General features: G+C 40.0%; 2 protein-coding genes across 2 annotated transcripts in view; both read right to left on the reverse strand.

Moving 5' to 3' along the window:
* The window catches only part of LOC103257250 (store-operated calcium entry regulator STIMATE), a 60,952-nt gene extending 60,577 nt beyond the window's left edge, over nucleotides 1-375 (reverse strand). Inside the window, exon 1 of the mRNA XM_008054981.2 lies at nucleotides 68-375. Coding sequence (XP_008053172.1) covers nucleotides 68-227 — 160 coding nt within the window. The 5' untranslated portion in view covers nucleotides 228-375. The remainder of the gene's footprint in view (nucleotides 1-67) is intronic.
* A 6,888-nt stretch (nucleotides 376-7,263) lies between these two features.
* Nucleotides 7,264-19,676, reverse strand: part of SFMBT1 (Scm-like with four mbt domains 1) — a 62,868-nt gene continuing 50,455 nt past the window's right edge. Inside the window, exons 14-20 of the mRNA XM_008054982.1 lie at nucleotides 17,955-18,094; nucleotides 16,779-16,888; nucleotides 15,886-16,061; nucleotides 10,533-10,711; nucleotides 10,103-10,348; nucleotides 8,757-8,885; nucleotides 7,264-8,092 (exon numbers count right to left, since the gene is read on the reverse strand). Of these exons, the coding sequence (XP_008053173.1) occupies nucleotides 7,952-8,092; nucleotides 8,757-8,885; nucleotides 10,103-10,348; nucleotides 10,533-10,711; nucleotides 15,886-16,061; nucleotides 16,779-16,888; nucleotides 17,955-18,094 (1,121 nt within the window). The 3' untranslated portion in view covers nucleotides 7,264-7,951. The remainder of the gene's footprint in view (nucleotides 8,093-8,756; nucleotides 8,886-10,102; nucleotides 10,349-10,532; nucleotides 10,712-15,885; nucleotides 16,062-16,778; nucleotides 16,889-17,954; nucleotides 18,095-19,676) is intronic.

A 19,676-nucleotide genomic window follows, 5' to 3' on the forward strand; every position in this document is an offset into this window, starting at 1 on the left:
GGCTAGGCGGGGCCGGGCCCGTGGCTCGTCGCGCGGGCCTCAGGAGGGGCTGGGGTCCCAGACTCACGCATTAACGTGCTGAAGGCCACGACGCCGAGCAGCCCCTGCAGGAAGATGCCGAAACTGTGCATGAGCGCTCCGCTTTCGCAGCGGCCCGCCCCGGACGCGACTGTGGAGGGCGGCCCACCCGGCAGGCCGCGGCTCGCATTCCCAGCGGGACCCTGCATGGCAGACCTGGCGGGAAGGGCGCGGGGCGCGGGGCGCGGGGCGCGAGGCGCCACCGCCAGCCGGCCTCGCTGCCTGCCGGGGCCCCTCTGCCGAGCCAGGAGCCGGGCGCCCGTACCTCCGCCCGGCGGCCGCCTCCGCGCCGCGCGTAACCCGACGTCTGAGCTCTCAGCGCCTGATTGGCCTAGCCCGGCGTGGGGGCGTGCCTCACCGCTTCGGCTCTTCCCCGAGAGGCGGGACTCCGGCCCGGGCGAGGGGGCGGGGTCGTAGGTCCCCACCCGCAGGTAGACAGACCAGGTGAGCCGGGCTGCGCAGGCAGGAGTGAGACCCCAGGATCTCGAGCTCCAGGTCGGGAAGCAGGAGCAGGGACAGTCTGTGGCTACGTTTTTTTCCTCAAAGATAAGGATTTAATAATCTCTGGAGTCCACTCTCAGAGATTCCGATTCGGTTCTGGGATGGTGCCCAATAGTCTGTAGCCTGGATTATTCTGAAGCAGCCTGGATTATTCTGAAGCAGGGGAATAAAGAAAACAATCTAAGACTGCATACCGGCGTTTTCTTTCCAATCCAGACATCCTAGTACTTCTCCAACATCCCTGGCCAAAGGTTTATCAAGACCCCAAGTAGTTTTTTTTGTTTTTTGTTTTTTTTGGTAAATGTAATTTAAATGGTCACTTGAATCCAATCACTTTCATTTAGAAATAAATATTTCAGGTTTGATACGGAAAACTTGATGTGCACACATCACCTTATTCACTTAGGGGCACAACTATATTTTGAAAACGATTCATAAAAGACAAATGATATTTGCCCATCTTCAATATCTCTCTGCACACACACATTTATTCTGACTTCTTAGAACCTGCTCTCTGCCTCTACCAGGACCTCTAGTCTCCATCCTCTCATCCAGTCTCCAACTCCCCTCTGGCCCCTCTGAAGACACCTCTTGTCGATGTTCTCCAGCCCCTGACCAGAAAGCCGCATTTCAGTTAACATATGGTGTAAGTTCAGTTGACATTGAGCTGTAAATAATAGCTCAACAGTTGAACAATAAATATCATCTCTAGAAAAATTATCCCTATAAAATAGCCCCAAGTCCCTGAACATTTACCTAATAAAGAAAGGGATTGGCAGTAGTGGGATACTGCCAAGGTGGGGCTGGGGGACACACAATAAGGGTACCTGATCTCAAACCAGGCAAAGTGGGGACCAAAGGGAGGCCCAAACTTTACCTGTATGATGACCACTTGTTTACTTAATCTCAAACTGTACCCCACATCTTTAAGATAAAATTTAAAAAATTTAAAAAGATTTTTAAAAATAGCCCCAAGAAATTCAAATTATATAAGGTTAAATGCTATCTAAAAGCTTTCTTGGCTAACAGAAATATTAACCTTATTAGCCAATAAGCTTTTGCACATCTGTGCCTTGAAGTGGCATTCTAGCTGCATGGATAATGTTCCCTTTCCCCTGCTCCATGAACTGCTTCTCATGCTTCAAGGCCCACCTGACCTCCCTCTCCTCCTGTACTCCCACATTACCTGTGTGTGCTGGTCCATCAGAACTTTTCAGACTGCTAAATTTAATGGCTGTACACCTCTCTCTCCCATAGAGTGTGAACCTCCTGAGGGCAGAAACTGATTTTTATTCACCCTTGAATTCAGCATTAGTGCCCAGAACAGAGACATGCAACAAAATGCTTTTTAAAATTTAAACAGAATTTTAGTTTATAAAATTTAAAACTCTCCACAAGTACTGACATGGGCAAATGCAGAAAGTCAGGTTAAGAAAAGAATAAGGTAAAATTAAAATTGCATTACTGTTTTTTAGTCTAAGAGGGATCTTATGAGGATGCTTAACAGTTAGCAGTACTGCTCAGTGAGAATCAAGAGGATGTGTCTTAAAACAAAAGAGAACGTGATTGGGTGTAAGGAGACTATAGACTGCATGAAGACACAGACAGTTCAAGGAAAATTGCACATAGAGCTGAAAAATGAAGTTTTTGATAAAGCATTGCTCTGCACATTCAGACGTGGAGGAATCCTTAAGGCCCACTGGGGAACAAGAAGCAGTCTTCAGAGATCGGGACTAAATCACCAATGCCAGGAGCAAGGTCACTGTGGGGAAAATCTGTTCTTCCTACTTTTCCTGAACTGGAATTTAAAATTATCTAAATTCAGAAGGGAAAGGATGAGATAGTACTAGAGGAATTTCATTACAGTAGGAAGGAACTTTCTCATCCTTTCAGAAATGATTCTCCGAGGCTCCAGTGGAAAGAGCTTTGAATAATTTACTCTGGCCAAAATGCCTTCCTTACTGTCAAACCAGCACAAATAAAGTTAAACATAGCTTAAGACCTGTTTTCTTTAATTTTCTCACAACCGCTTAAAACTGCCACAAGTTTATATACAATTATATTTACAAAAAAACACGCAAAATATTCATCCAAAATAGGTTTTTTTTAATCATTTGAAGTTATACCATCTAACTTGATGGGAATTATTTAATAGGTATTCTTGTGCATATTTCTCCTTAAGTGTACTTTATCTTCAATGCATAACTTTTGGAATTAGAAGAAAAACAGCAAGCAGGAAGGATACAATGCAATAAGCATTTCATTCTGTTCTAAAGGAGTAGCTTTTAAAAAAGGGCAAAGTACATTAAGCAAAGTGCATCAGTTCTAATGAGTTAGTATTAGAAAGAGGCCTGAGGACAGTGCTGGAACCAGCCAGGAGTCCCTCCCTGGCAGGCCTCTGATTGTCTTTAGAGAATATTCAATAAAGAAAGAAAGGAAAGAAGAAAAAGAAAGAAAGAAAGAAAGAAAGAAAGAAAGAAAGAAAGAAAGGAAGGAAGGAAGGAAGGAAGGAAGGAAGGAAGGAGGAAAGAAAGAGGGAAGGAAGGAAGAAAGAAAGAAGGAAAGAAAGAAGAAAGGAAGGAAGGAAAAGAAAAAGAAAGAAAGAAAGAAAGAAAGGAAAGAAAGCAAACAAAAGAAACGAGCACTTAAAATCACAGGAGAAACACTCAAACTACCTTCCCCAGAGATTCCTGCAAAAGGAGCTAAGAGACCGCTCAGCTTTAATTTTGCCTAAGCTTTGTAACTTCCCTTAGGCATCTGTTTTGTGACTTGATTTGCCCCAAAAGCATATCCTCACGCTTTCAACACTTTTATCCACCTTCATTTTGCCAAGCTACACATGCAGTTAGATTGCATAAACCATGTAAAAAACCCTTAAGCCTGAGTTTCCACACATCCTGAGAACAGGCACCCCCATCAGCAATGGTGGCACCATTTCACTAGTCAGCATTATCCTTTTCTTCCCATGGCTCAGAGTGTGTGCTTTATTGCTGGTGTTGAAGAATTGCTCGGCAAGGTTGTGGCTTTTTTCCCTTTTAAAACAGTCCTTTGTGATAGACCATAGGACCAGGACAGACCCAACAGTGTGTTAGTCAGAAAAGATGTAAGAAGAAGGAGTTTTAGGCTTACTTTTCTGTCCCCCCACCCCCAGCCTCCACTCCTGGTTTTGCCGGTTCTTGTGAAAATCTCAGACTTCTTAAACACCATAACCAAGAAAATCAATTGGCAGTGCATTTGCCATCCACCACCTTCTACTCCTCCCCAAAGGTTGCCTTTCAAACAAGGCTATTTGTGTGGTCCGGGACAAGTACTGAGGAAGACAATCCAGGTGAGTGGGCCTGGAGCCAGATCTTTTTGGACTAAACACTGAGTTTAGAACTCTTATGCCAAAATTCCAAGTCATAGGTAGCTTATTTGGATAAATTCAAGTTTCCAAAGTATGCACATTCTCACATAGGGGTGGGAGTCATCAACTCACTAGTAAAACATTTAAAGTGAATAAAGTCAAGGAATAGTTATACTTGCAGGAAAGTGGCCTCTTTTTGGTTTTGCAGGAGGCTCTCTGTACTACAGTTTCTGAGTTAGCACTGTGACCACAACACATGATTACTTACAGTGGACCCAGTGGGAAGGAAATTCAAACTTGAAAAGGAGATATCTGGTCCCCACCAAGATTTACACTTAATTTCTCTCACTGATGCCTTCTCATTCATCTTCATAATGCCAACAAATTTCCCACTGATAATATAGACCACTTTTGAACTTGTGTGTGCGTGCATACAAGAACATCCTCAATCTATATAGGACCAGCATTCGAATCCAGGATGTGTGCCACTGTCAAGGCTAACCTCTCAATAACTCTCTGGGAGCTTCTGTGGGAATCAATCAAACCAATATATGGTATCTTAAATAGAACAGTCTTTGGTGGTAGGTGCCAAGTAAATACAAGTGCCTGTCATGGTATTCCTGATGTCCTCATCTAGATTTCCTAATGCTCCAGGTGTCCCTCAGAAACATTCAGCTTAAAGAGAGGGAAATGATTCTGAGCCCTATCCGACCTAAAGCCTCCTAGAGCTTTATTTAGGCACCACATTAGTAACTGAACTGGTACCAAAGAGTTAGTAAAATATATTCAAGTCATCAGGAAGCTATGTCCAATGCCCTTCTCTCATGGTGAGAATAATTTTACTTCTAGCAGAAAAGGCATACAAAGGCCAACTTCTGAAATGGTATACTATGCTTGCCTTTATCACAATTTAATAAATATTTACCAAGAAGCTCATCTTTTCCAGAAGTTGGTTAAGTATCCTTCCCTGACCTCATGTATGCATAACACAGATATATGCTAGGAGCTGCCTACATGGCTAAAGAAAGGCAGATAGCGTAAAAGCACCCATTAATGCATTCCCTGCATTAGCCACTTTAACTGTGCTTCAAATGAGAGATGAAGGTGGTTTCCAAAGGAAAATAGCACGGTCCCCAGAAGCCCACAAAATATAGTCAAAATGTCACAGCAAACCTGCCATGTGCTAGCACACTAACACAGCAGTAATAGTCTAATATTGGTCAGCCAGTTTTTCAAGGTCCAAAAAGATACAACAGTCCATTAACCTGTTTCTAAGCTTGTCAACTTGCGGTAAAAAATGGGTCACAAAAAACTTTCTGACCTCAGGGGGCTGTGGGGCCAACTGTGGGTGAAATTCAGACAAGTGCAGTCCCCTCACTGTGTACCTGTCACAGATTTAAGAGGTTGCTGCTCTCTCTAAAAAACAAAGTTCATGCACCTATTTTACTCCAACATGGTAAGCTATTATCTGGCTTAAAATCTGTTGCAGCATCACAGTAATCAGACCATCACTGTTATCCAGCCCAGCCCTGGCAGCTTTATTAGGTAAACAGAATCCAAATTTACCTTAGAAAAATGCCCTGTGCTAGATTCCCAAACAATTATCCTCACTGATGTAATATCTGGGAGTGGGACTAGAGGGATAATATCTTCTTTAATGGAATTGTTCGATAAACTATATCTCAGTAGGAAAATGTAAGAAATATTAAGAGAAACCCCATTTACTTGACCATTCAGAGTCAGCCTTTCTCTAGGAGAAAACTGAGCTTGAATATTCTTGATATAGACAGACAAGCCTGTAGGCCTCTGACTGTACCCAGATCAGCAACTACTTAGGGCCAGTACTTTACCTTTCAGGGCCTTCTCCCTCACCTGGAAAGGGAAGTAGTTAGAAATTTCTGAAGTCAAAGGAGAGACAAAGTGTTCATTGTTGTTGCACTTGGTATATTCCCTCTTATAGGAAACATATTTTATTTTTCTAAATAAGACAATGAGGACCTAAATATAAACTCCAGAATTTTTACCAAGTTTCCTCAAGGGGCCTTCTTTGCCTTAGTGCCTTGACTGCCGAGCTCTCCAGAAATTTTATTAAGATTACAACCACCACCACCTCTTAGGCCTACCTGCTTGGTGCTGCTTGTTCCTTAGCATCACACATGTACTTCTCTTCCACAGACATGGAATTCATCAACTTTAAAAAAATTAGATCTCTAAGTGAGAAAGATATCAACTTTTACTTAAGTAAAGCTTCTCCCCAGATATAACTGGCAGTAACCTAAGCAAAGAGTTAATGCTTTAATAAATATATGGTTGGTTGGAGATTTGAGTTAAGGTGGTTCACGAATTATCCAATGAAGAGAGAATTCAGACTACAGATTATTTGCCAATGACCATAAAAACAGTTTTGGGGAAAGGGGAGTGAGGGAAGGAAAAAAGCGCAATCAGTTTAAATTTCCATTAATATCACCTTATATTTGAATAGTTGTCTAGAATTTACCCAGTTCGTAGTTTTAAGACACTTTCAAACCTAAAGGAAGAATTAAGTTATAAATTTGCAGGTGACTAGAATTAAAAAAATAAAAAACATACTCAGCAAGGCAAACCAGTTAAGAGAGGCAACCTATGCATGTGTTTTTCCTCTTTCCTCATGGCTGGAGCAGTATAGCAAATGCTAGCTAGTATGGTATAATAGCTAGCAGTGGAATCATAAGTAAAAATTTGCCTGGAGTTTCATATTAACTTGAGCTGGATCAAAAGACAAACCTAAAAGAATACTGAATATTTCAATGGGAATCCTCAGACTATAGATTACATTCAATTTAAAGGATTAGCTGAAGAAAAGTATAAGTGTGGCTAGGCAAAGAGGTTTCCAGAATCCTTAACCACATCTCAATCTTTATCCAGCCACTAGAGGACACTACTATAGAAACTCCATGCTCTGCATTAACACACCCACTCCCAACATGTTTCTCTGCTGTGCTTCCATACAATCTACCTGGACATACGCAGAAGGGAAATGGGCTTCACGTGGATCCAAGGAACACCTACCAATTTTCACCCAAAGCAAGGACTCTAGAAATGAAATAGAAGTAGACAAACAACTCTAGAGAAAGGTAAACACAAAATAAAAGCCCATGAAATTCCTCTGAGAATAGGGAGAGAGCAACTAAACGGAAATACTAACAATCTTTGTGATGTTACTTAACACAGGTAGCCCAAGTCAGGTTAAGATGAAGAATAGTAACAGTAGAGTTCTTAGATCATGTCAATTAAGGAACTGGTGTTAGTGCCCACAAAATGTTTTTAAGAAAGCAAACAGGTTTTTTTCCTCCTCCAACTTCTGTCATTGTTTTAGTGTTCATGTAGCTTAAAAATGGCATCACACTAAAAACCTGATACATGGCTGTAAGCTCAATCATCAACAGAGGTAGTAAACAAAGGAACTCCTAAGAACAGATTTTAAAATGGATCAAAGTGTGACTACACATTCAAAACCCTAGAGCCACATAATCATCCCCAAAATGAAATATTTTAATTTTAAAAAGCTTAAAAACACAATGACAATGAAGCACTGATGTGCCTTAGGCACAGTCCCAAATCAGTGCTGACTTAAAGCTATGTCCTCTCTTTCCAAGAAAGAGAAAGCAGAGAACAAAGTTCAATCTACAATGGGAAGGGACAGAATGAAAAGAAAACAACCAAAAGGGTGCTTTCCAGCAGCCTAGATTATTCTTTGTTTTTAGGCCACACCACTGGAAATGCTTATTCTTCTTGTGTAAGTCTTTTCCTTACAAGCTTTATTTTTTAAAATTGCAATCTGTTGAACAAGAGATGTCCACATTTCCACTGGCAGAAGAGCCGCTTCTGTGCACAGTTTTTGCTTCCTCAGTGTGGGTCCTCCTTCCCTGAAAGTGCAAAGAGAGCAAGCCGACACTTGCAGGGCCCAGAGCCCCAGGATTTGTAGAGCAGGGCGAAGGATTCGCTGCATTTGTGCTTCAAAGATCCAGCTCACTTTGGTTGTTCTCCTCAGTTGGCAAACTGCTCATAAAAAGCAAACTTGATTCTCTCTATGTGATGGCAAAGTTTGATGGCAGGGCCCAATTTTAAGTCCATGCATTCTTGAACAGTGGGAAGGGTAAGGAGCAATAGGGCCTGTCCATCAATTTCCTGTTAAGGCATAAAATACAAATTATCTATGATGTGTACATGAATGGCAGCTCAATCATGACAGTCCTGTTCACTTTAGCTATGTCAAAATTGGAGTCCTGTGTTCTCCTTTTTTTTTTAAGTTGGAGTCTCACTTGGTCGCCCAGACTGGAGTGCAGTGGCCGCTCCTGGCCACCGCAGCCTTGCCTGCTGGGCTCCGGCAATCCTTCCGCCTCAGCCTTCCAAGTAGCTGGAATTACAGGCATGCGCTACCACGCCCAGCTGATTTTTTGATCTATTGTAGAGATGAGGTCTCGCTGCCCAGGCGGGTCTCGAACCCGCGGGCTCAAGCAATCCACTCACCTCAGCCTCCCAAAGGCACGGGATTACAGGCTGAGCCACCAAGCCCGGCTGGTTGTGCTTGATTTTAAGCCCTTTAAGTATTAGTGGGATGGAATCAAACCCTTAGGAAAAATGGAAATACAGTTATAATCTGTTTCAAATGTAGAGCAAGTCTGATAAATAACTTTTTATTATCTTTCTACTCCTAAAAATGGAATTAAAACAATTTTTTTCTTTTGGATCAAAACATTTTCCTAAAACTTATAAGTAAGTTGTTTACGATTACATCCATAGTTCTTTGCTAAAAAAAGTATTACTAAAAATTATAGGCCTCTGTGATTACCTGGTCTAGGAATATTCTTGCTAGTGGAGCACAGTCGGTGGACCTGATGAACCGCACAACATCTGCCACAGTCCACTTCAGGGGGTTACTGTCCAGGTGAAGCCTTTCAGCAACTTCAATCCTTATTTCCTTTATTCCCCACAACAAAATCAAACAAATGGTATAAGCGCTATTTTATTCTAAAAAAAAGTCTTTCTCTTTAAATTCATAATCCTTCAAGACAGAATTTAAAGTGGCCTTAGGACATGACTTCTCCTAGCAAAGATGACAAAGGTCCACACAGATTATGTACTCAGAATACTCAGAAAATTTTTTTTTTTTTTTTAATCATAGTCTCACTCTGTCATTTCAGCTAGAGTGCAGTGGCACGCTCATGGCCACCACAGCCTTGACCTGCTGGGCTCAGGTGATCCTTCTGCCTCAGCATTCCAAGTAGCTGGAACCACAGGCCTGCAATACCACGCCCAGCTAATTTTTTGATTTATTATAGAGATGAGGTCTCATCATGGTGCTTAGGCTGATCTCAAACCCCTGAGTTTAGGCAATCTTCTCGTCTTCGCCTACCAAAGTGCTGGGATTACAGGCGTGAGTCACCATGTCTGGTCAGAAAATGTTTGCCTTATAATAATCAGTGGGAAAGAATTTATTACAAAGTTTTGGGCACAAATAATTTAGGCAATTTAACAAAGAAAAACAATTTTTAAACTTCCCATTTGTTCCTTGGTCTATCTCAGCTCACTCTCTGGTAGGGTGCTGAAGTGAAGTGGATAGTAATTCCAATGAGAGAAGGCTTAACTAAATTAGCCAGATAAATTATTTATTGTTGAGAAATAATTTATTGCTTCTGTTCATGAAATATTTTAAAAAGCAATCTAACTTTAAAACACTAATTAGCTGTTCTTCTTTAGAGTATATATGTTTGTTACATATGTGCATATATGTATATTAAATATACTAAAGCAAATGGCTTAACAGAACCAAAAGGATAAATACTGTATTTCTATAAAACCAGATATATTATGAGAAATATTAAAAAGGCAGTTTTCCCAAAACTAAATGACAGACTACAAATAAGCTAGCAATGAAGCATTTTAAAAAAAACTTAAAGCAAGCAGCTTCCCTGAGAGAGTAGTAGTTAATCTCTAAGTAATCCTTGAAACACATGTAAATCACTGCATTTGGAATCATTCAAAAAGTTTCCCTGAAAATTCTATGTAAATCTTTGTTGAAAGAAGTGAAATGCCAGATTCTACAGGGAAATGAGAGAGGGAGAGAGGCAGAGAGTGAAGGAAGGAGGGAGGGAGAGAGAGAGAAAGGGGAACAAAAAAAAATATATAAAATGGTACCTTTGGTGAAGGCGGTTTATTTTCATCATCAGAAAATGAAAAAGTGCGAAGTTCTCTTTTTCTCCTTTGTCTGTCTAGAGGCAGAGATGTGGATATCTCACTTTGGGTGGGAGAAGAGGAGCATGACTTTTTTTCTGACATTTCTGACTCTTCCTGTAGCTCGTCCTGCTGTTCAGATGTACTGCCTTCACTTAGGGAATCGTCATCCCCTTCATCTGCGTCATCCTCATCTTCACCCCCACTTCCCTGGAGGAAAAGGAGAGAAGTCTTATTGAAATTCAGGACAAACCAGTTTCTGGCCCACAGAGTCATCTTCTACTGGCTACAGATCTGAAGTAAAAAGACATGCGGGTCATTCTTTCTGTGTCCACATTGTAAAGCAGTGGTCACTTGACTTCTAGACATTACAGGTACATCACAGATCTCATACCTGGGGAGAGCCTGCTGGAGTATTATCAACAGATGCAGAGGAGCGTTTCTTCTTATGGGCAAAAACATTTTTCCGCCTTTTTCTCCTCTTACTGGCTTTTTTCAGAGCACAAGCTAAGTTACTATGCCCACCAGGTGGTCTCCCAATTCTTTTATTTTTCTTCTTTCCATAATAGTGTGCTAAATGTGGATGACAAAGAAAAATGAAGTAGCTTCATTATTTTTGTGCACCTCACGGCCGCAAGAGATTTTACTAGCAGAGCAGAAAACAGGCACACTAATCTGATTGAGGTTTACATTCCATACAGAGGAATAAACAGATCTCAAGCACATAGCTTGATTAGTAGTGACAAATGCATATGAACAATTCCCTTATATCAAGATATAGAACATTTTTACCAATCCAGAAAGCTCCCAGGGTGCCTTCCCATTCAGTCCCCCCACTGGAAGCAACTATTCTGATTACTATCACTATAGACTAGGTTTGCCTCTATGGAACCACACTGCAGGTATTTTCTGTGTATGATTTATTTTATTCAGCATAATTTTTTGAGTTCCATCTGTACTATCAGGTGCATGAGTAGTTCATTCCTTTATATTGATGAATAGCAATCCACTGTATGAATGTACCAGTTTATTCATACCTGTAGTGATAGACACTCAGGCAGCTTCCAGGTTTTGACTATCATTAATTAAGGTGCAATGAATATTCTTGTACAAGGCTTTTAGTGGGCAGGTTTTCATTTCCTTGAATAGGTATCTAGGAATTGAACAGCTGCATGATGGGCTATGATGAACTTTTAAAGAAACTACCAAACAGGTTCCCAAAGTGGATGTATACTTTTATACTCCCATCAGCAATGTATGAGAGAGATCTAGTTGTTCCACACCTTTGTCAGCATGTAGTATTGTTAGTCTTTTTCATTTGAGTCACACTAGTGGATGCATACTTTCTTACCCTAGTTTTTATTTGCATTTCCCTGATGACTAATGACATTGTGCACTTTTTCATGTGCTTATTAGCCATTTGCGTATCTTTATTTTTCCAAAGTGTTCTTAAAAAATTTTTAATTGAGAGATAATTCCACATAATATAAAACTCACCCTTTTAATGTATATGATTCAGTGGTTTTTAATATATTCATTATATTATACAACCATTACCACTTTCTAATTCCAGAACATTTTGTTTTACTTTTCATTTATTTACTTTGAGGGGAAATTCACATAACACAATTAACTGTTTTATTTTATTTTATTTATTTTTTTGAGTCAGGGTCTCACTCTGTCACGCAGACTGGAGTGCAGTGGCACAATCATGACTTACTGCAGCCTTGACCTCCTGGGCTCAAGTGATCCTTCTGCCTCAGCCTCCTGAGTAGCTGGGATTACAGACATATGCCACCACATCTGACGTATCTTTTTGATTTTTTGTAGAGACAAGGTCTCACTATGTTACCCAGGCTGGTTTCAAATTCTTGGGCTCAACTCAAATCATTCTACAAAAAAGATACCTGTCCAAGTATGTTTGTTGCAGCTCTATTCACATAGCAAAAACAAGGACCCAACCATGTTGCCCATCGAAGCTGGGCTGGATAAAAAAAATGTGGTGCATAAACACAATGGAATATTATGCAGCCATAAAGAAGGACAAACATATGGACTTCGCAGCAACTTGGATGGATTTAGAGTCAATCATACTCAGTGATCTACCACAGAAACAACAGAGTATATCATGTTTTCACTCATAAGTGGAACTTGAACAATTATTATAATACTATAAGAAAGGGATTGGCAAACTGGGAATCCCTAGTGGAAAACTGTCAGGCGTTGGGGAGGGGTGGGATTGGCAGTTGAGGGAAAATGCTAGGGGAAGGCGGGGCATACCTAGTCAACAAGGGTACCTGCATAATCAACGTCTGTATACCTAACATGGAATTGTACCCCACATCTTTATTTTTTTAAAAATGTTAAAACAAAACCAAACCAATTTTTGGGCTCAAGCAATGCTCCTTAGACTCCCAAAGTGCTAAGATTATAGGTGTGAGCCACTGCATCTGGCCACAATTTACCATTTTAAAGTATACAATTCAGAGGTATTTAGTATATTCACAATGCTGTGCAACTACCAGCTCTCTCTAGTTTTGAAACTTCTTTTTGTTTTTTTGAACAATGTATTTTATTTAATCCAGCATATCCAAAATTTTATTTCAACATAAAATCAATATAAAAATTTTAAGAATGACATATTCTGTTTTCATATTAGTATCTGAATTCTGGTATATATTTTACACTTACAGCACATTCCAACTGCACTTGGCAAATGTCAGGAGCTCAACAGGTACAGGTGGTTATGGCTGTCATGCTGAACAGACCAATCTAACCTTTTGTCCTGCTTTATATCTCCCAAAACACTTATCACTTTCTGAATTTATATTGTTTTTTATGTGTCTACCCCCAACTGAAAGTCAACTTTATACAGCAGGAACTATATCTCCAGTGTCTGATATAAGAAAACTTCTCTTTTTATTATTGAGTTGTGGGAGTTCTTAATATATTCTGGAAAGAAGTATTTTTGTTGGACTAATGTATTAAGAATATTTTCTCCAAGACTATGGCTTGTCTTTTTCTTTTTAAAAAATGATATTGGCCAGGTGTGGTGGCTCAAGCCTGTAATTCTAGCACTTTGGGAGGCTGAGGTGAGAGAACTGCCCGAGTCCAGGGGCCAAGACCAGCCTGGGCAACTTGGTGAGACCTCGTCCCTACAGTAAATTAAAAAAAAAAAAATTAGCTGGGTGTGGTGGCACGCACCTGTAGTTCCAGCTACTTGGAAGGTTGAGGCAGAAGGATTACCTGAGCCCAGGAGGTTGAGGCTGCGGTGACTGTGAGTGTGCCACTACACTCCAGCCTGGACAACAGAGTGAGACTCTAACTAAAATAAATAAATAAATAAATAAAATATATTATTCAAAGAGTAGAAGCTTTTAATTTTGGTGATGCTTCATGTATAAATTTTTTTCTTTATGTCGGTGTACTTCTGGATCCTCTCTAGGAAAACTTTGTCTACCCCAAGATATTCTCCTTTTGATCTTCTAGAAGCCTTATAGTTTTAGGTTTTACATTAAGTCTATAATACATTTTGAATTAATTTTTGTATATGCTATGAGGTAGAAGCCAAAGAGCTTTTGTTTTTTTCTATCTGTACCAATACTGTTTGTTAAAAATAATTTACTTTCCCTATTACATTTCTTTGTCACCTTTGTTGAAAATCATTTGGCCACACAAATTTGGCTCTATGCCTAGACTCTATTCTATCCCATTGCTCTAGCTAACTATTCTTTTTTTGTTTTTTTTTTTTTGAGTCACGCTCATGGCCACCACAGTCTCAACCTGCTAGGCTCAGGTGATCCTTCCTCCTTAGCCTTCCAAGTAGCTGGAACTACAGGTGCGCACCACCATGCCCAGCTAATTTTTTAAAATTTATTTTTATTTTTTATTGTAGAGACGAGGTCACACCAAGTTGCCCAGGCTGGTCTTAAATCCCTGAGCTTAGGCAATTCTCTCACCTCTGCCTCCCAAAGTGCTGGGATTACAGGTGTGAGCCACTGCGTCCAGCCTGAATATTCTTTAATACCACACTCTTTTTGTTTTAACAGATCTATGGTTAAAAAAAGAGAGACTAAGTCTTCCAACTTAATTATTCTTTTTTGGAATTGTTTTAGCTATTCTAGATCCTTTGCACTTTCATAAAAATTTTAAAATATAGACACAAATGCAAGAAAGAAACATACTAGCTCTGAACTATATAATATCAAAATATAATGTAATTTTCTGCCAAAAAATGAATTATTCTAAAGAATAGAAGTCCACTCAATATCACTCAAATTAGTACTTTGAAAAAATTATAAAATGTCCTAAATTCAACTATATAACTATGGAAAATAAAGTCAGACAAAAAGCATAATAAAATCCACATACTTTCTTTCCAAGGGTCAAAGTGGTGTATTTATATATGTACTTATATGAACAGTATTTTTCACTTAGCTCCTAATAATTGCAATTTCCTAAACTGTGTGCTGAGCCTGATACAATAAGAAGCTAAGACAACCCTTGCCCTTAAAGAGTTTACAATCTAATAAATATAAATAAAAACTGGAAAATTAAACACAAATTATTTTGCAGTTCAAATACTGATTAGAAAGCTGGTCATGCTAAGCACAGACCTTGCATCAACAGCATCAGTGGCATCTGAGAGCTTGCTGGAAATGCAGATACTCAGGCCCCAGATACCCACAGCCTGATGATAAATCAGAAGCTCTAGTTTTACAAGATTTTCAGGTGATTTGCATGTACTACAAGGAGGCACAGACCCCTAAAAGAAATCTTTCAATTTTAACAAGGTAAAATCCTCCTATATATTAATTCTCCCAAGGGGTATCAGGGCTTGTAATATTTAAGAAAAGGTAGGATCAGAATTTTGGGTGGCAATGCTTTGACAAGGCTCCAAATGGGAAATTTCATCATATAGGAGCACTGCCCCAGTTTCACAAAGGAGAAGATAAGCAAGGAGAGGGAACAGATGATGTTATGACAGTTCAGAGTGAGGTTGCAACTACCTCCTCTGCTCTTTCCACCTCCCAACTACCAAGGCTTCTCTGCTGCTCTTCACAGACACTAAACATGTCCCTGCCTCAAGCCTATGCCCTTGCTCCCTCTCCTCAGAACACCGCCACAAGATGTCTGCATGCGTGTCAGGAAGACTTCCCTGACCACCTGTATAAGCAGCACCCCACCTCCCAGCCTTCCTCACTCTCCTACTATGCTTGCTCACCTTGCCTCATTGTTCCCCAGTAATACCCATCCCTGTAAATGTGTTCCCTTATTTGTTTTCTGTCTCCCACATTAAATGTAAACACACTAAGGACAGAAATGTTGTTTTCTTCATTGTTGTATTCCAGTGCTAGAACAGTGGAATTACACAATAAGCACATAAAATGCCTGCAGATTGCATGAATGAATTATATATCCTATTAGATGCAGTAGCTAATTTATATACATGCTACATATAAAAGTTAGCACACTAAAAGCCTATGGCCTGTTTTGGTATGGCCCTTGAGCTAAAAATGATTCTTACATTTTTTAAATGTTTGTTCAAAAATGGAAGTACAACACAACAAAAAAGAATATATGACAGAGATCACATGACCTATAGCATGAAATATTTATTATCTGATCCTTTAAAGAAAAAGTTTGTATATCTCTGCTATATACGAATGTCTGTAAAATAAAAAAATTTCCAGCATATAAGGTATGATCAGCTGCTACAGTTAACACATTGAAAAAACATGACTCACTGTATTTGGTCTTTGTAAGTACAGAACAGTTCTCAGAACACTTATCCAGAACCATCCGTGGACCGAAGAGGTTAGGACAGCATTCCAGTTTGATACAGGTTTGCCGGCAGAATTCAGTCACCCGATCTGCTGTTTTCACTATCTCAACAGTAGCCCGATAACTCTTTCCTTTATATCTGCCATTGGTAGACATCAGATGCCAAATTTATTGGGCTAGTGATTACTCAGAGAAAAATCAAACAAATTAATATACCTAAAAAATATTTTTGCTTCTTGGAATGTTCTATGACCTTTATAGTTTGAGGACCTGAAAAACAATAAGGAAGTTCTTCATATTGAACTTAAATTAAATAAAATCTGGTAAGCAATGGAAACTAAAAGTTGAGTTATTTAAATTAGCAAAATTAAGTTCCTGTTTTCTGTTCTTAAGGTTTTCAAATAGAAATGTCACTAACTGTTCTAAAAAGAAAAATGACTTTTCACTCTTTCTTTCTTTACCCTGGGCAGTGGTCCTCAGAGCGTGGTCCAAGGACCAGTACAACCTGCCAAATATCATCCATCTATGACAAAATCAGGTCAGAAAGCAAGAGTAAATGTTTATAAACTTTCACAGTAATTTGAAAAAAAGTACTTTTATGTCACCTACATCTAAAACTAAAGTTGTTTTTACATGTGAATGTCTTTTAAATTTTATATTTCTTGTAATTCATTTTCATCATATTTTGTAAACATTGATCCATGACAGAATAGAAAGAAAACAAGTCTGGTCCTTCACCACAAATAGCTGAAGAAGCACTGCCCAAGGAAACATAAGTATTCTGACATCCACAAAAGAACTGATTCTGTAACCTGTTAAAGACAAATGAGAGTAAAGGGCAGAGCAGTCTACTCACTTGGCTTTTAGAACTTCCCCACATCCATGCCACACAGAGTCTTTGTCCAGCTGGAGCTCCCGCAGGACACGACTGGGTTTATAGGCTGCATTGATAAGTAAAGTGAGGACCTAAGCTCGGGTTTAAAGCAGATATATGGGTTGGGAAGGAGAAAAGCATATCATTAGAACCACAGCTCTCTTGCTATCTAACCCTCACAATGTTAAGGCCATTTAGGAGATTATTTTTAGTCATATGTTAACAAAATAATTCCAAAGATATGACAACTCCAAAATTGCAAATAAGGGTAACCAGATCCTGGCTGGGTGTGGTGGCTCACACCTATAATCCCAGCACTTTGGGAGGCAGAGGCAAGAGGACTGCCCTGAGCCCACGAGTTCAAGACCAGCCTGGGCAACTTGGCAAGACCTCGTCTCTACAATAAATTTTTTTTAAAAATTAGCCAGGCATGGTGGCATGCGCCTATGGTTCCAGCTACTTGGAAGGCTGAGGTGGAAGGATCACCTGAGCCCAACAGGTTGAGGCTGCAGTGGCTGTGAGCATGCCACTGCACTCCAGCCTGGATGACAGAGTGAGACCCTGACTAAAAAAAAAAGAGTAACCAGATCCTCTTAAACATTCAAATGCTATGGTCAGGAAAATCCAGATACCATGAATTTCAAATAACTCTAGCACATGCTTCTAAATGCTTTCCCAACCATGACACACACAGAAAATCATATTTGTTTGGAAGACAATGTAGACAGCTGAGCCTTCTTGTGGCCGGAGGAATCTGGCCCAGAAGCTACAGCTTCTCCCAACCCTGTCTTGCCTTGCTGAGGGCTGAGAGGTCTCTTATCTGTTACTCGCAGCACAAAACACTGGCTGTGCAGATGTGTAGCTTTATGGTTACTAAGCCCCTAGATTACTGCCACACAGCCTCTCAGTCATAGACTAACCTCATAGTTCATTCTTCCACCTTTCTACCCTGATAGAGGTGAACCTGCTCTGTGAAGAACTGCTTAGGTGAATGTTCCCTAGGGAGCAGAATTAATTACATGCCCTGTCAATTGTCCAATACATGAGAAAAGTTAATAACTTCTGATAAAACCTACAGTTGTCATGTCTACGGCATGTGGCTCCCTGTGAGAATGCCATGAAATTTCCAAGATCTTTTGCCCTAGGCCAGAACCTTACCTCTCTAAGGACCAGAACACAGTTTCCAGGTCCTACACATTGAGGCAGTTCAGCAATTCTTCCTTTGTTCAGATATGGCCCTGAGAAGCAACGGTGGTTGAAGTATATCTTTGGACAGCAATATTTTCCATTAATCATAACTGGGAAATGAACAGAAACAAATATTCAGAGTAGCCATTCTCTACTTCATGTTTCCAAAACTGAACAGTTGGGATGGGAAGAAACCAAGCATATATCATCATATAAAGTTTGTAATTACATATTTTGAAGCGTCACATGTTGTCTGAAAATGCTCTTGAAATACTTTACACTTACTTATAGGGTTTATTATTCTGCCGAAATCAAACAATGTCTTGAATTATTCACCAGTGAGTTCCTGGGTTAATGCAACATTGTTCCAGACCCTATGTGTCTATCAATAAAGAAAGTGGAAGCTCTAGTTCAAGAATCCATCATGATTTCAGATGATCAATGATTTCTAGGTCTTCAAAACCAACTATTCAATAATCTATCCTGGAATATTTCTAGGAATTGATGGTGAGTATTATTTAGAACAACAGTTTGTCTCCTTAAAACCACTAATATGTCAGTGTCTTTGATGCTGTGGAAGCTCTCCTATCTCTGAGATTTTTCAAAGGGCTAAAAGAATGCTGTGACTCCATTTCTAAGTTCTTTTTGTTCCATGGGTGTTACCGGGTCATTAGGCCCCTCTTTTCAGTTCTTGTCTGTATGAATACTACCCTTCAATATAATTTTTTAAAAAATCCTCTCAGAGTTTGCTGGTATTTCAGCTATTGGATGTAAAAAATGCAAAACTGGTAACACACTCTGATCTAAAGTAGAGAGAAGAAGCTCTTCTGATAGATTCTGCTTGTTAATCCAATGTTAAGGAAAGGAGATGTGTACATGATGCCCATGGTAGACAGGACCCTGAAGTTCATAATGTCCTCTCTTTAAGAACACAGTCTTAGCGCAGTGGTCAGCATATTGGTACCCACTTTTCCATTTGAACCCTGTCACTCAGATCACCCTCTTCAGGATTAAGACACTCATGCCTCTGCTGCTGGGAATACTGACAGCTCACAACTCTCAACCATAAGTCTATCCTAGAATTGTACTGAGCTGAGAACGATCCTCAGTAGGATAAACCATCTTGCCCTTTGTGAGGTGAGGAGGGAGCAGTGGCTCACTTCCATTAACTAGTCAATGAGATGTGACCACCACACCAATTAGGGACAACTCTGAGTGGCTAGATCAGCTCCAAGACTCCCTGTGAGACTAGAAGAAACTTTTGTTGCAACTACATTGTGGTTCAACTTCTCTCTCTGTTTAGTTCAGCATTCTTTACTCCTTCTAGGAGCTGTTTCCAAAAATACTCCCTAATGAAACTCCTGCATGCTAATACTAGCACTCTGTTTCCCAGAGAACCTGACTTATGATGAAACCCAAACCAAAAGGCCTTGGCCGTGATCATGTAGGAGACAGTAATGTCTTAATTCTGTAGTTTCAGTAGGTATTAGAATGGCCAGCAATGCATCAAAAACAAGGAGTTACATAGCCCTAATCCTCTATGTATAAATGATGTAATAAAAAGGAAGTGAAGCTGGGCTTGGTGGCTCAGCCTGTAATTCCATGCTTTGGGAGCCTGCGGGTTCAAGACCTGCCTGGGCAACTTGGCGAGACCTCATCTCTACGATAAATCAAAAAAATCAGCCGGGCGTG

The sequence above is a fragment of the Carlito syrichta genome, unplaced genomic scaffold (assembly GCF_000164805.1).
Source record: "Carlito syrichta isolate Samal-C Ts95f unplaced genomic scaffold, Tarsius_syrichta-2.0.1 Scaffold301625, whole genome shotgun sequence".
NCBI lineage: Eukaryota > Metazoa > Chordata > Mammalia > Primates > Tarsiidae > Carlito > Carlito syrichta.